The sequence below is a fragment of the Pseudophryne corroboree genome, chromosome 2 (genome assembly GCF_028390025.1).
Source record: "Pseudophryne corroboree isolate aPseCor3 chromosome 2, aPseCor3.hap2, whole genome shotgun sequence".
NCBI lineage: Eukaryota > Metazoa > Chordata > Amphibia > Anura > Myobatrachidae > Pseudophryne > Pseudophryne corroboree.
This window is the reverse complement of record NC_086445.1, coordinates 481,906,493-481,924,131: the sequence shown is the minus strand read 5'-3', so window position 1 is coordinate 481,924,131 and position 17,639 is coordinate 481,906,493. Positions and strand designations below refer to the sequence as shown.

The following is a 17,639-nucleotide window of genomic DNA, read 5'->3' as shown; positions in this document are numbered from 1 at the left end:
ACATTGAGATCCCAAGGTGCCACTGGAGGCACAAAAGGAGGCTGTATATGCAGTACCCCTTTGACAAACGTCTGAACTTCAGGCACTGAAGCCAGTTCTTTCTGGAAGAAGATCGACAGGGCCGAAATTTGAACCTTAATGGATCCTAATTTTAGGCCCATAGACAATCCTGCTTGCAGGAAATGTAGGAAACGACCCAGTTGAAATTCCTCCGTAGGGGCCTTCTTGGCCTCACACCACGCAACATATTTTCGCCAAATGCGATGATAATGTTTTGCAGTTACATCCTTCCTGACCTTGATCAGGGTAGGGATGACTTCATCTGGAATGCCTTTTTCCTTCAGGATCCGGCGTTCAACCGCCATGCCGTCAAACGCAGCCGCGGTAAGTCTTGGAACAGACAAGGTCCCTGCTGGAGCAGGTCCTTCCTTAGAGGTAGAGGCCACGGGTCCTCCGTGAGCATCTCTTGCAGCTCCGGGTACCAAGTTCTTCTTGGCCAATCCGGAGCCACGAGTATCGTTCTTACTCCTCTCCTTCTTATGATTCTCAGTACTTTTGGTATGAGAGGAAGAGGAGGGAACACATATACCGACTGGAACACCCACGGAGTTACCAGAGCGTCCACCGCTATTGCCTGAGGGTCCCTTGACCTGGCGCAATATCTGTCCAGTTTCTTGTTGAGACGGGACGCCATCATGTCCACCTTTGGTTTTTCCCAACGGTTTACAATCACTTGGAAGACTTCTGGATGAAGTCCCCACTCCCCCGGGTGGAGGTCGTGTCTGCTGAGGAAGTCTGCTTCCCAGTTGTCCACTCCCGGAATGAACACTGCTGACAGTGCTATCACATGATTTTCCGCCCAGCGGAGAATCCTTGCAGCTTCTGCCATTGCCCTCCTGCTTCTTGTGCCGCCCTGTCTGTTTACGTGGGCGACAGCCGTGATGTTGTCCGACTGGATCAATACCGGTTGACCTTGAAGCAGAGGCCTTGCTTGACTTAGGGCATTGTAAATGGCCCTTAGCTCTAGGATATTTATGTGAAGAGACGTTTCCATGCTTGACCACAAGCCCTGGAAATTTCTTCCCTGTGTGACTGCTCCCCAGCCTCTCAGGCTGGCATCCGTGGTTACCAGCATCCAATCCTGAATGCCGAATCTGCGGCCCTCTAGAAGATGAGCCTTCTGTAACCACCACAGGAGAGATACCCTTGTCCTTGGAGATAGGGTTATCCGCTGATGCAACTGAAGATGCGATCCGGACCATTTGTCCAGCAGATCCCACTGAAAAGTTCTTGCATGGAATCTTCCGAATGGAATCGCTTCGTAAGAAGCCACCATTTTTCCCAGGACTCTCGTGCACTGATGCACTGACACTTGTCCTGGTTTTAGGAGGTTCCTGACTAGCTCGGATAACTCCCTGGCCTTCTCCTCCGGGAGAAACACCTTTTTCTGGACTGTGTCCAGAATCATCCCTAGGAACAGTAGACGTGTTGTCGGAATCAGCTGTGATTTTGGGATATTTAGAATCCACCCGTGCTGACGTAGCACTACCTGAGATAGTGCTACTCCGACCTCTAACTGTTCCCTGGACCTTGCCCTTATCAGGAGATCGTCCAAGTAAGGGATAATTAATACGCCTTTTCTTCGAAGAAGAATCATCATTTCGGCCATTACCTTGGTAAAGACCCGTGGTGCCGTGGACAATCCAAACGGCAGCGTCTGAAACTGATAATGACAGTTTTGTATCACAAACCTGAGGTACCCTTGGTGAGAAGGGTAGATTGGGACATGGAGATAAGCATCCTTGATGTCTAGAGATACCATATAGTCCCCTTCTTCCAGGTTCGCTATCACTGCTCTGAGTGACTCCATCTTGAATTTGAACCTTTTTATGTAAGTGTTCAAAGATTTTAGATTTAAAATTGGTCTCACCGAGCCGTCCGGCTTCGGTACCACAAACAGCGTGGAATAATACCCCTTTCCCTGTTGTAGGAGGGGTACCTTGATTATCACCTGCTGGGAATACAGCTTGTGAATAGCTTCCAATACTGCCTCCCTGTCGGAGGGAGACGTTGGTAGAGCAGACTTCAGGAACCGGCGAGGGGGAGACGTCTCGAATTCCAGTTTGTACCCCTGTGATACTACCTGCAGGATCCAGGGGTCCACTTGCGAGTGAGCCCACTGCGCGCTGAAATTCTTGAGACGGCCCCCCACCGTGCCCGAGTCTGCTTGCAGAGCCCCAGCGTCATGCTGAGGACTTGGCAGAAGCGGGGGAGGGCTTCTGCTCCTGGGAAGAGGCTGCATGGTGCAGTCTTTTTCCCCTTCCTCTGCCCCGGGGCAGGAACGAGCGGCCTTTTTCCCTCTTGCCCTTATAGGGACGAAAGGACTGGGTTTGAAAAGACGGTGTCTTTTTCTGCTGAGAGGTGACCTGGGGTAAAAAGGTGGATTTTTCAGCCGTTGCTGTGGCCACCAGGTCCGATAGACCGACCCCAAATAACTCCTCCCCTTTATACGGCAATACTTCCATATGTCGTTTGGAATCCGCATCACCTGACCACTGTCGCGTCCATAACGTTCTTCTGGCAGAAATGGACATCGCACTTACTCTAGATGCCAGGGTGCAAATATCCCTCTGTGCATCTCGCATATATAGTAATGCATCCTTTAAATGCTCTATAGTTAATAATATACTGTCCCTATCCAGGGTATCAATATTTCAGTCAGGGAATCCGACCAAGCCACTCCAGCGCTGCACATCCAGGCTGAGGCGATCGCTGGTCGCAGTATAACACCGGTATGTGTGTATATACCTTTTAAGATATTTTCCAGCCTTCTATCAGCTGGTTCCTTGAGAGCGGCCGTATCAGGAGACGGTAACGCCACCTGTTTTGATAAGCGTGTGAGCGCCTTATCTACCCTAGGGGGTGTTTCCCAACGTGCCCTAACCTCTGGCGGGAAAGGGTATAGTGCCAATAATTTATTAGAAATCAGCAGTTTTTTATCGGGGGAAACCCACGCTTTATCACACACCTCATTTAATTCATCTGACTCAGGAAAAACCACTGGAAGTTTTTTCACACCCCACATAATACCCTTTTTTGTGGTACTTGTAGTGTCAGAAATGTTCAAAGCCTCCTTCATTGCCGTGATCATGTAACGTGTGGCCCTACTGGACATTACGTTTGTCTCGTCACCGTCGACACTGGATTCAGTATCCGTGTCAGGGTCTGTGTCGACCATCTGAGGTAACGGGCGTTTTAGCGCCCCTGACGGTGTCTGAGACGCCTGAACAGGCACTAATTGATTTGTCGGCTGTCTCATGTCGTCAACAGTTTTTTGCAAAGTGCTGACGTTGTCACGTAATTCTTTAATTACTACCATCCAGTCAGGTGTCGACTCCCTAGGGGGTGACATCACTAACACAGGCAATTGCTCTGCTTCCACATCATTTTCCTCCTCATACATGTCGACACAATCGTACCGACACCCAGCACACACACAGGGAATGCTCTGATAGAGGACAGGACCCCACTAGCCCTTTGGGGAGACATAGGGAGAGTTTGCCAGCACACACCAGAGCGCTATATATATACAGGGATAACCTTATACAAGTGTTACTCCCTGTTATAGCTGCTGTATTTATATATTAGCTGCCAATAGTGCCCCCCTCTCTGTTTTACCCTGTTTCTGTAGTGCAGGACTGCAGGGGAGAGTCAGGGAGCCGTCCTTCCAGCGGAGCTGTGAAAGAAAATGGCGCTTGTGTGCTGAGGAGAAAGGCTCCGCCCCCTTCACGGCGGCCTTTTCTCCCGCTTTTTTCAGGAAACTGGCAGGGGATAAATGCATCCATATAGCCCAGGAGCTATATGTGATGCATTTTTTTTAGCCATATAAGGTTTTTATATCGTTTTTATTGCGTCTCAGGGCGCTCCCCCCCAGCACCCTGCACCCTCAGTGACCGGAGTGTGAAGTGTGCTGAGAGCAATGGCGCACAGCTGCAGTGCTGTGCGCTACCTTATTTGAAGACAGGAACGTCTTCTGCCGCCGCTTTCTCCTGACCTCTTCGCTCTTCTGGCTCTGTAAGGGGGCCGGCGGCGCGGCTCCGGGACCCATCCAGGCTGAACCTGTGATCGTCCCTCTGGAGCTAATGTCCAGTAGCCAAGAAGCCCAATCCACTCTGCAGTCAGGTGAGTTCGCTTCTTCTCCCCTTAGTCCCACGATGCAGTGAGCCTGTTGCCAGCAGGACTCACTGAAAATAAAAAACCTATTTAAACTTTTACTTCTAAGCAGCTCAGGAGAGCCACCTAGCTTGCACCCTTCTCGTTCGGGCACAAAAATCTAACTGGGGCTTGGAGGAGGGTCATGGGGGGAGGAGCCAGTGCACACCAGCTAGTCTAAAGCTTTTACTTTTTGTGCCCAGTCTCCTGCGGAGCCGCTATTCCCCATGGTCCTTACGGAGTTCCCAGCATCCACTAGGACGTCAGAGAAAATAAGATTCCTCCTCAGCCGTCTTATCAGTAAAGTGCAGGACATTTCTGACAGCTTCTATCATGGCCGGTATGCCCTGTGACAGGACGGCATCCCCCCCACTCGCATCTACTTCTCCCTCCTCTGGATCTTATGTATCATCATCAGTATCACCCTACATGAGCTGGGCCAGAGTACGCTTTTGCGGGCAAATGACGGGGGTGCGAGACGCTGGTATGGGGACTGAATCTCTATTCATTAGGTCATCCATAGACTGTCTTTCAAATTGCGTCTCTTTCTCATTATGGGATAATTTTGTAGAAATATTAGATATCATCCCTTTAATGGAAGCTAACCATGGGGGTTCTGCCCCACTAGCCTGAGAATGGACACTATCCTGAGTTCAGGGTAGTGAGTCTCCGGGGGAAGAAAGGCACAGTCCCTGGACATGGTAATGTGAAGGGACACACACACCCCCACACACAGAAGGTGAAACAACAGTTTTAGAAAATATTAGCTGGGTCGCCACACTAAGACACTTAATAGGGCTTAGTATTTAACAACTCTCCCCTCCCCCCTTCTAAAACCCCCTGGTACCGCTGAGGAGACTTGGAGTCTTTGTGGAGGCGCTGTGCTTCCTGTCAGTGCAAGCTGCAGAGGGAAAATGGCGCTGGTGAGCTGCTGGATCCACTCTTAGTGAAGCCCCACCCCGTTAATGGCGCTCGGCTTCACGCTTTTTTTATATTGGCCTGAGGTAATTTTCTGTCTAACAGACGGTTAAAACCCTTTTTAGATATGGGTGCCAGTGTGGGTATTCATTGGTGGCTCAGCGCGCCCCTCACACTGGGACACACGCAGCCGCATGTCCTCCTGAGCCCCCTAGAGTGCAGCCTGAACTCAGCGCTGCGCTCCTACCTTTGTGCCGCCATTCCCGCTGATGACCCGCTAACCAGGATGCTGGCGCTGTACTCACCACTCTTCTCTCTTCTGTCTCTGTTAGGGGTGGCAGGATGCTGCGGGAGGGTAGTGGATGCTGGGGACTCCGTAAGGACCATGGGGAATAGACGGGCTCCGCAGGAGACAGGGCACTCCAAGAAAGAATTAGGACTACTGGTGTGCACTGGCTCCTCCCTCTATGTCCCTCCTCCATACCTCAGCTAAGGAAACTGTGCCCGGAAGAGCTGACAGTACAAGGAAAGGATTTTGGAATCCAGGGTAAGACTCATACCAGCCACACCAATCACACCGTATAACTTGTGATAACTTACCCAGTTAACAGTATGAACAACAACAGAGCATCAGACAACCTGACGCAAACATAACATAACCTTTAATTAAGCAATAACTATATACAAGTATTGCAGAAGAAGTCGGCACTTGGGACGGGCGCCCAGCATCCACTACGGACTACGAGAAATAGATTTACCGGTAAGTAAAATCTTATTTTCTCTAACGTCCTAGTGGATGCTGGGGACTCCATAAGGACCATGGGGATTATACCAAAGCTCCCAAACGGGCGGGAGAGTGCGGATGACTCTGCAGCACCGAATGAGCAAACACAAGGTCCTCCTCAGCCAGGGTATCAAACTTGTAGAATTTTGCAAACGTGTTTGAACCCGACCAAGTAACTGCTCGGCAAAGCTGTAATGCCGAGACCCCTCGGGCAGCCGCCCAAGAAGAGCCCACCTTCCTTGTGGAATGGGCTTTTACAGATTTTGGATGCGGCAATTCAGCCGCAGAATGAGCCTGCTGAATCGTGCTACAGATCCAGCGAGCAATAGTTTGCTTTGAAGCAGGAGCACCCAGCTTGTTGGATGCATACAGGATAAACAGCGAGTCAGTTTTCCTGACTCCAGCCGTTCTGGCTACATAAATCTTCAAAGCCCTGACTACATCTAGTAACTTGGAATCCTCCAAGTCACGAGTAGCCGCAGGCACCACAATAGGTTGGTTCAAATGAAAAGATGACACCACCTTCGGCAGAAATTGCGGACGAGTCCGTAATTCTGCCCTGTCCATATGGAAAACCAGATAGGGGCTTTTACATGACAAAGCCGCCAATTCTGACACACGCCTAGCCGAAGCTAAGGCCAATAGCATAACCACTTTCCACGTGAGATACTTTAACTCCACGGTCTTAAGTGGCTTAAACCAGTGAGATTTCAGGAAACTCAACACCACGTTAAGATCCCAAAGTGCCACTGGTGGCACAAAAGGGGACTGAATATGCAGCACTCCCTTTACAAACGTCTGAACCTCAGGAAGAGAAGCCAGTTCCTTTTGAAAGAAAATGGATAGGGCCGAAATCTGGACCTTTATGGACCCTAATTTTAAGCCCATAGTCACTCCCGACTGTAGGAAGTGAAGGAACCGGCCCAGCTGGAATTCCTCTGTAGGGGCCTTCCTGGCCTCACACCAAGCAACATATTTTCGCCATATACGGTGATAATGTTTTGCTGTCACGTCCTTCCTAGCCTTTATCAGCGTAGGAATAACTTCATCCGGAATGCCTTTTTCCGCTAGGATCCGGCGTTCAACCGCCATGCCGACAAACGCAGCCGCGGTAAGTCTTGGAACAGACAGGGCCCCCGTTGCAACAGATCCTGTCTGAGAGGCAGAGGCCATGGGTCCTCTGTGAGCATTTCTTGCAGTTCCGGGTACCAAGTCCTTCTTGGCCAATCCGGAACAATGAGTATTGTTCTCACTCCTCTTTTTCTTACGATTCTCAGCACCTTGGGCATGAGAGGAAGAGGAGGAAACACATAAACCGACTGGAACACCCACTGTGTTACTAGTGCGTCCACAGCTATCGCCTGAGGGTCTCTTGACCTGGCGCAATACTTTTGTAGCTTTTTGTTGAGGCGGGATGCCATCATGTCCACCTGTGGCAGTTCCCATCAATTTGTAATCTGTGTGAAGACTTCTTGATGAAGTCCCCACTCTCCCGGGTGGAGGTCGTGCCTGCTGAGGAAGTCTGCTTCCCAGTTGTCCACTCCCGGAATGAACACTGCTGACAGTGCTTGCACGTGATTCTCCGCCCAACGAAGAATCCTGGTGGCTTCTGCCATCGCCACCCTGCTTCTTGTGCCGCCCTGGCGGTTTACATGAGCCACTGCAGTGATGTTGTCTGATTGAATCAGCACCGGTTGGTTGCGAAGCAGAGGCTCCGCTTGACTCAGGGCGTTGTATATGGCCCTTAGTTCCAGGATATTGATGTGCAGACAAGCCTCCTGACTTGACCACAGCCCTTGGAAGTTTCTTACCTGAGTGACTGCCTCCCACCCTCGGAGGCTTGCATCCGTGGTCACCAGGACCCAGTCCTGTATGCCGAACCTGCGGCCCTCGAGAAGGTGAGCACTCTGCAGCCACCACAGAAGAGACACCCTGGCCCTGGGGGATAGGGTGATCAGCCGATGCATCTGAAGATGCGATCCGGACCACTTATCCAACAGATCCCACTGAAAGTTCCTCGCATGGAACCTGCCGAAGGGAATGGCTTCGTATGACGCCACCATCTTTCCCAGGACTCGCGTGCATTGATGCACCGACACCTGTTTTTGTTTTAAGAGGTCTCTGACCAGAGTCACGAGCTCCTGGGCCTTCTCCTCTGTGTCCAAAATCATGCCCAGGAAGGGCAGTCTCATCGTAGGAATCAGCTGCGACTTTGGAATATTCAGAATCCAGCCGTGCTGTTGTAACACCTCCCGAGAGTGTGCTACGCTGATCAGCAACTGCTCTCTGGACCTCGCCTTTATGAGGAGATCGTCCAAGTATGGGATAATTTTGACTCCTTGCTTTTGCAGGAGCATCATCATTTCCGCCATTACCTTGGTAAATATTCTTGGTGCCGTGGACAGACCAAACGGCAACGTCTGGAATTGGTAATGACAGTCCTGTACCACAAATCTGAGGTACTCCTGATGAGGTGGATAAATGGGGACATGCAGGTAAGCATCCTTTATGTCCAGAGACACCATAAAATCCCCCTCTTCCAGGCTTGCGATGACCGCTCTCAGCGATTCCATCTTGAACTTGATGCAAATAAACAAATAAATAGCAGCGCTAAATGGAATAAATGTAAATATGAAGGATTGAGTGAAAAAAATAGTCACAGTTTAATTAAACATATTGCTAAAAACACATAGAAAACTATAATATGGCCACTTATATAATTAACCACTTAAAATGACCGCTGCCTTTCTGGTGTAGTCCGTTCCTAATAATAAGTGGACTGGCAAAGATTTTGGTGATAAAACACTGGAAATAAACCAAAGATGTAGTCCCACATAGGTTGTTACCACAGTAAGCCGCTGGAGGTGTGCAGGACAACTGAGGACTGGAACAACCGGATACAGCAAGACTGGAAACACTCTCAGCAAACAGAGACAGCATGCAGGAAGCTATTACCGGCGTCTGTGTGAGGCACTGCAAGAGCATATAAACTGAAGCCCTCCAATCAACTGCTGACAGGGCTAATTGCGTGGATGCCGTGCAGCTGCCTTGCTGCACGGCCAGGAAACAGGTGCCCTACTTAATTTAAATGGACCCAGCAACGGGGAACGCGGTCCGCCAGTGGCGTCCCCGTTGCTAGGGTCCGTGCGGCTCCGTGCGCCCGGCGTCTAGCGTTGCCAGGGAGCCGGCGGCTGTACGCGTACGGCGTCCCTGGTTGCTAGGCGCCGGGCCGCACCGACGAGCGGACCCCGGCGCCTAACATAATCTCAACAAATGGGAGAGACAGGCAATGCAGAGACTAACTAAGGATAGTACAATTGTTATTAAGCAAGCAGATAAGGGGGGGACTCATTATACAAGATAGGTCTGATTATATCAAGGAGGCTAAGAGGCAGCTTCAAAATTGTGAATTCTATAAAACCTTAGGTAGAGACCCTACATCTGTTTTCCTTCAAGAGCTTCATCACCTTCTAGATGAGGCCCTACATAAAGACCTGATCTCCAAGGAGGAATTCAAGTTTTTGTATAATGCTCACCCAACAGTCCCTATATACTATCACCTTCAGAAAATTCACAAGTCACTCACCTCACCACCTGGGCGTCCCATAATTTCTAGTGTAGGTTCCCTCACTTCTAATCTTTCGCACTATGTTGATATTTTTTTGCAGCCACGAGTATCTATGCTTAAGTCACACATTAAAGACACAACACATTTTTTAAATCTCGTTAAAGACATCGAGTGGAGAGATTCCTATGGGTTCCTCACGCTCGATGTACAAAGTCTTTACACTAACATCCCTCACGATTTAGGTGTTGAAGTAATAACAAAAAAGCTTGCGGAGGATGGTGACCTTAGCTTGATGCACCAACAATTCATTGTGGATTCTATTAAGTTTATACTACGTCACAATAATTTTTTATTTCTGGACACTTTTTATCTACAGGTGATGGGAACGGCCATGGGGACCAGGTTCGCGCCCAGTTATGCCAACCTTTACATGGGCGAGGTCGAAGATCAGCTCGTGTGGGGGGGGCGGATTTGGCGCGAACCTGGTCCTCTATGGCCGTTATATTGATGATTTGTTTATCATTTGGGATGGGAATGACACGTCAGTTTTATCATTTCTCACACACTTGAATTCTAATCCGTTTAATTTATCTTTCACCCACACATTTCACCCTTGTAAGATGAACTTTTTGGATGTCTCCTTGGAGGTCAGGGGAAATAAAATATGTACAACCAACTTTATGAAGGAGGTAGGAACAGATGCATACTTGCATTTCAAAAGCGGTCATTACACACCGTGGAAAAAAAGCATCCCGAAGAGTCAGCTATTAAGACTCAGAAGGAATTGTTCTGACCTTGCCTCCTTTGATGATCAGGCTAAAACTATGTGTAATGCTTTTCAAAATAGGGGATACTCCTTACCCCTTATAAATTCAGCTCTGGAAGAAGTTAGAAACAAGAAAAGAGAGACTTTGTTAATACCCAAATTGAACAAGGGAGTAGATATAGAGAAAAAAGAAGAAGTAGCGTTTATCTCTACTTTTAATAACTGTCATTCAGAGATTAGGGAAATCGTTTCCAAAAATTACGGCATCCTTAAACAAGATCCATTACTCTGTCCAGTATTAACATCTAAACCGAGATTTATTTTCCGTAGAAACAAGTCTCTTAGGAATATATTGGCACCTAGTCATTTAAAACCTATAAAAGAGTCCAGAAGTGAGGGAGAGACTAATAACGACTGGTTAGTAAAACATCAAGATAAAATTAAGGGGTGCTACAGATGTGGCAAAAGTAAATGTATAACATGTAACTATATACAAAATCGGACAAAAAGAATCAATATAGAAAAGATAGATAGATCATTAGAAATAAAAAGTTTTATTAATTGCGATACAACTTATGTCATCTATATGTTAGTATGTGGTTGTGACAAAAAATATGTAGGGCGGACCACTAGAACTTTGAGAATAAGATTCCTCGAACATAGGAGGAATATTATGAAACGTATTCAGACTCATAGCGTCTCGAAACACTATGCTGAGGCCCATAATGGGGATCCTGAATGTTTAAAACTAATAGGTCTTGAATCTGTACCCAAAACTACACGTGGTGGAGATAGATTTAAAAAACTGTGTAGACAGGAGGTCTTCTGGATGTATCAGATAAATAGTATATATCCAGAAGGGCTAAATGAGTTAGTAGAATTAAATATGGTGATCTGACCCAATATTGGTGGGATATAATACCTACATGTAATTAGATGCAGATAGTGATAAAGTTAAATTTAGAGATGTGTTCCCTTGTTCTCTTCCTGTTAACTCTTAGTGTCATAATATTCAGCCCGCTATATGATAGAATTAGTATGTGTTCAAAAAGATCATTAGATCGGGTTAATTACTAAACCAAGAAAGTCATTATTATTCATTATTTATATAAATTTTTATTATCCCTGCTTATTCCACTTCACTTCTTTTTCCTTCTTGGTTTTATTTCCTCCTCTCCCTTCCTCCCCCCTCTCTACCTTCACTCCCTGGCTTTCTTTTATTTAGTTCCCAACAGACAGAAAATCAGTTAATATGATTAGCCAATGAGATGATAGGGAATCTAATAATACGTGTGTGGATACTGGGAGCATTCGTGGTTGATGCCCTTTCCCTGTTGCCCCTTTTTGATAAGGTGCTATAGCCTGGGATGAATATACCAATAACATAGCGAAATAGCACCAACAAAATTGAAACGTTATTTGTACCATTGTGGGATTAAAAGGTAAAGTTCAAGCTTGGCTGCGCTGCCGGCGGCAACGGGTTACCAAGGTAACCAAATATACAACAAAGATTTGAGGTCTACGCACAGCCGCGTCCTGCGTCACCCGGACACGTGACTAATTTAACCACGTGACCGGAGAGACGCGTAATTAAGGAAGTCATCTCGATTAGGTTGCTAAGCAACAGAACAAGCTTGCTGCTCACGGAGCAGAGACATTACCGAATTCTCCTTCCCGGAAGTGACATATCGGCTGTCCGGGACAACAATAATGTTATGTGATTTCTTTATCTATTTTTTACCAAGTCCTTCACAAGATTAAGAGTATACTCACTTATATCTATAAGTCCCTGTCTCCCCAGACTTTTGATTGAATACCAGCAGTGTACTTATTATTATGTAGTCACATGTTCTTTTTAACCCGGAAGCATTTTGAATGCTCAATAGTTACAAACGAGGTAAAAAAGTTTTTTTTTTTTTTTTAAAGTTAGTATTGAGTATATAATATAATTTTTAAGAACTGAGTCTGTCTTAGGAATAGATATAAACCTGTGGAATAGTCAGGTCAACTGTTTTATATAGTATTTCACACTAATTAGAAGGATTGAGTGAACAGCTGTTGACCTGTTACCAATCATGGAGGGTATAAATACCCAGACAGTTTACCTACACAAACTACCTTTGATAAAGTTGCAGTGCCTTGCAGTGAAACGCGTCAGAAGGCTTGCCAGGCTACCATTTCCTGGTACTACAGCTGCCTTGGTGTGTCCGGACCAGGACTGGAGCGCAAAACTTACAAAGAGCCCGAGGCGAATTAAATCATCTGGAATACCACCTATCCTTTGCACAACAGGAGGATACCGCAATGCAGTGAGGATCCCTCTAAACCCTTGCTTGGGTCTGAGTCCAACAAAAGGACAATTTCAAGGGACTACACCTCCAGCGGCTTACTGTGGTAACAACCTATGTGGGACTACATCTTTGGTTTATTTCCAGTGTTTTATCACCAAAATCTTTGCCAGTCCACTTATTATTAGGAACGGACTACACCAGAAAGGCAGCGATCATTTTAAGTGGTTAATTATATAAGTGGCTATATTATAGTTTTCTATGTGTTTTTAGCAATATGTTTAATTAAACTGTGACTATTTTTTTCACTCAATCCTTCATATTTACATTTATTCCATTTAGCGCTGCTGTTTATTTGTTTATTTGCATGTGGTTCTGGGTTTGACTACTCCATTTTTTAGCAGCAGCATTAGAAACGCAACATCCATTAAGCGCCCGAACCCTTTTTTACCTTGGTAGAAAAATTCTTTGCATCTTGAACTTGAACCTTTTCAGGTAAATGTTCAGGGATTTTAAATTCAATATGGGTCTGACCGAACCGTCCGGTTTCGGAACCACAAACATTGTGGAATAGTAACCACTTCCCTGTTGAGGGAGGGGAACCTGTACCACCACCTGCTGGAGATATAATTTGTGAATTGCCGCTAACACTACTTCCCTATCTATGGGGGAAGCTGGCAGGGCCGATTTGAGGTAACGGTGAGGGGGCATCACTTCGAATTCCAGCTTGTATCCCTGAGACACAATCTGTATAGCCCAGGGATCCACCTGTGAGCGAACCCACTGGTGGCTGAAATTTCGGAGACGCGCCCCCGCCGCTCCTGACTCCACCTGTGGAGCTCCAGCGTCATGCGGTGGATTTTGTGGAAGCCGGGGAGGACTTCTGTTCCTGGGAACTAGCTGTATTGTGCAGCTTCTTTCCTCTACCCCTGCCTATGGCAAGAAAAGACGCACCTCGGGCTTTCTTGCCTCTGTGCGATCGAAAGGACTGCATTTGGTAACACGGTGCTTTCTTAGGTTGTGAGGGAATATATGGCAAAAAATTTGACTTCCCAGCCGTAGCTGTGGACACTAGGTCTGAGAGACCGTCCCCAAACAATTCCTCACCCTTATAAGGTAAAACCTCCATGTGCTTTTTTGAGTCGGCATCACCTGTCCATTGCCGAGTCCACAGGACCCTTCTGGCAGAAATTGACATTGCATTTATTCTAAAGCCCAGTAGGCAAATGTCTCTCTGGGCATCCCTCATATATAGGACAGCGTCTTTTATATGCCCCAGGGTCAGTAATATAGTATCCTTGTCCAAGGTATCAAGTTCCTCAGACAGAGTATCTGTCCATGCTGCTACAGCACTACACATCCAGGCCGACGCAATTGCCGGCCTCAGTAGGGTACCTGAATGTGTATAAACGGACTTCAGGATACCTTCCTGCTTCCTATCCGCAGGATCTTTTAGGGAGGCCGTATCCTGTGACGGCAGGGCCACCTTCTTAGATAAGCGTGTCAAAGCTTTGGGAGGATTCCCAGCGTAACCTGTCCGTTGGCGGGAAAGGATACGCCATAAGTAACCGTTTGGAAATCTGCACTTTCCTATCAGGAGAATCCCAAGCTTTTTCACATAACTCATTTAACTCATGTGAAGGGGGAAAAGTCACTTCTTGCCTTTTTTCCCCAAACATATAAACCCTCTTGTCAGAGACCGGGTTTACCTCTGAAATGTGCAATACATCCTTCATTGCTACAATCATGTAGCGGATGGCTTTAGCCATTTTAGGCTGCAACTTTGCATCATCACCATCAACACTGGAGTCAGAATCCGTGTCGATATCTGTGTCAACAATCTGGGATAGTGGGCGCTTCTGAGACCCTGACGGCCTCTGCGCTGTAGGATCAGGCATGGGTTGAGACCCTGACTGTCCCAAGGCTTCAGCTTTATCCAACCTTTTATGCAAGGAGTTTACATTATCATTTAACACCTTCCACATATCCATCCAATCAGGTGTCGGCGCCGTCGGCGGCGACCCCACATTCATCTGCACCTGCTCTGCTTCCACATAGCCTTCGTCAAACATGTCGGCACAATCGTACCGACACACCACACACACAGGGGATGCTCTATTTGAGGACAGAACCCCCACAAGGCCTTTTGGAGAGACAGAGAGAGAGTATGCCAGCACACACCCCAGCGCTATATAACCCAGGAATTACACAGTAACTTAGTGTTTACCCAGTAGCTGCTGTATTAGTGATTTTGCGCTAAATTTATGTGCCCCCCTCTCTTTTTACCCTCTTTCTACCGTGATTCTGCAGGGGAGAGCCTGGGGAGCTTCCTCTCAGCGGAGCTGTGGAGAGAAAATGGCGCTGGTGAGTGCGGAGGAAGAAGCCCCGCCCCCTCAGCGGCGGGCTTCTGTCCAGCGATTTTGTGTAAAATAATGGCGGGGGCTCATGCATATATACAGTGCCCAGCTGTATATATGCTCTATTATGCCGGTAGATACTCAATTGCTGCCCAGGGCGCCCCCCCCCTGCGCCCTGCACCCTACAGTGACCGGAGTGTGCGGGTTTAATGTGAGAGCAATGGCGCACAGCTGCAGTGCTGTGCGCTACCTCATATGAAGACAGGAGTCTTCTGCCGCCGATTTTGAAGTCTTCTTGCTTCTCTCGCCGGCTTCTGTCTTCTGGCTCAGCGAGGGGGACGGCGGCGCGGCTCCGGGATCGGACGACCAAGGGTGAGTTCCTGTGTTCGATCCCTCTGGAGCTAATGGTGTCCAGTAGCCTAAGAAGCACGACCTATCCGCAGTTAGTAGGTTTGCTTCTCTCCCCTCAGTCCCACGTAGCAGAGAGTCTGTTGCCAGCAGATCTCTCTGAAAATAAAAAAATCCTAATAAAATACTTTCTTATTAGCAAGCTCAGGAGAGCTCACTAAAGTACACCCAGCTCTGACCGGGCACAGATTCTAACTGAGGTCTGGAGGAGGGACATAGAGGGAGGAGCCAGTGCACACCAGGAGTCCTAATTCTTTCTTGGAGTGCCCTGTCTCCTGCGGAGCCCCTCTATTCCCCATGGTCCTTACGGAGTACCAAGCATCCACTAGGACGTTAGAGAAATGACCGTTAAGAGTTGATTGGTTGGTACTTTATCTACTTTCACTTTATCTCTCTCCAAGGCTTAGTACACAGACCCCTATTATTGTTGTTGTAGAATCAATGAAATGCCATATCTAAGCATGATTTACATGAACACCTGGATCTACCAACTAATTAAACTGACTTGTTTCTCAGAAAGCACTGGTATTACATACTGACATTAAAGCTACAATACATAAATTCTGTTTTCATTACTATTTGACATATTTGCATACCTCCCAACTGGTACCCCCCCCCCCCCCCCCCCCCTATGCCTCCTTTTTCATAGGCCATGCCCCCTTTCGGGCCAGAAGTCCCTCCTGGTCTATTTCAAATGTTGGGCTGTATGTATTTGTGTTATTCAAATTCTGGAATATACTGGTACAGTATATTCCTGCAGCTAGATACATTTTGTTCACCTAGGATGAGGAATCAGCACTCAACTGAAAAAAAAAAAAAAACAACAAAAAAAAAACCAGTGAAAGCATTCACATACTGTATGATCGTTTTGCATGGAGAAACATCTCAAAAGCATGTCACAAAACAGGGAACCAGTACTGGATACTATTAATATCCTGAATGGATAACAAAATATCATTTAATATATTTTGACTAACACAGAATTTCAAACTGTAAAAACACTGAAATACTGTATAATAATCATCCAGGAATAATGTTTTCTGTTACCTCTACTAAATTAATTAAAAACAAGTAATGTTTCATCAACTAAATAGTGTCAAATGTATAGAGAAATACCTGGCTCTGTAAATATCGTATCTGCAGCTGGTAAAGGAATATTGCCTATAATAACAATGGGAAAATGATCACCTTAATAAAATGGAATGGCATTTTTTTTTTTTTTAAATTGAGATTATTTTTTAAAATTTGACATAAAAAATACAAGATAAAACCCCAAAAACTAGAGAGGTGCGGGTTCGGATTTACTTGGTTCTTAAAGACAAAATTAAGGTGAGTTTGGATTTATCTGGATTTTTCTTATTGACTATCCAAAACACGTGACATGCGAGAGCCAATAAGATGCCATTTTGAGATCCGAGTAAATCTGGACCCGCACATCTCTACCAAAAACTAGAATGTAAAACCTCCCTCCACCCACCGGACCCACACAATACAGAAAACAAGAAAACAGGGAGAATAGCCAATGCCGTGACAAAAATAAAAACAGGACATACGGTAAATAAGTATGAGCAAAATCAATGTCTAGATAAGCAATATAATCAATCACACAATAAATACCAAGAGGAAAATCACATCAATCATGAAAGATCATGGTGATTGTCTCACCGTCCTGCCGAGCTACCACAGAACACCACCCAGAAACTCAATAAATAGAAGTAGTCTAAGACACCCATATACGCTCATATTCATATAAGCAATTACCCTTACTATAAAGAAACCTTTCATGTCCCCGCACTTTATTCATCAGCCGGCACCAATTAGCAAATGTAGGGCCTCTAGAGGCCATCCAAGTGCTGGCAATGAATACCTTAACGAGGGTCAAAGCATTTAGTATATACTGACCAATGAGGCATTGGACCCTATTCCAGAGACCCAAACCAAAAAATAGGATTTTAATTACCTACCGGTAAATCCTTTTCTCATAGTCCGTAGAGGATGCTGGGGCCCACATTAGTACCATGGGGTATAGACGGGTGCCTTGGGAACCATGGGCACTTTAAGAGTTTAATAGTGTGGGCTGGCTCCTCCCTCTATGCCCCTCCTACCAGACTCAGTCTAGAAACTGTGCCCGAGGAGACGGACATACTTCGAGAGAAGGAAATAAACAGATAGTGGTGAGATTCACACCAGCTCACACATAACAACAGAAAACCAAGCTAACCAGCTTGAAACATGTCAGCAACAGCTAAAAACAGTACTTAACCAAGTAACAATGCAGTACTTAACCAAGTAACAATGCAGTACTTAACTAAGTAACAAATGCAGGAAGACGAAGCGC

General features: G+C 46.6%; 1 protein-coding gene across 7 annotated transcripts in view; it reads right to left on the bottom strand.

Moving 5' to 3' along the window:
* Positions 1–17,639, bottom strand: part of LOC135029617 (multidrug and toxin extrusion protein 2-like) — a 486,356-nt gene that overhangs the window by 261,571 nt on the left and 207,146 nt on the right. For all 7 annotated transcript variants that reach the window (XR_010225784.1, XM_063953866.1, XM_063953871.1 and 4 more), the window contains one exon: positions 16,418–16,462. Coding sequence is in view for 6 of the 7 variants with exons in the window: in XM_063953866.1 (XP_063809936.1) it covers positions 16,418–16,462 (45 nt within the window). In the remaining variant the exon portion in view is untranslated. The remainder of the gene's footprint in view (positions 1–16,417; positions 16,463–17,639) is intronic.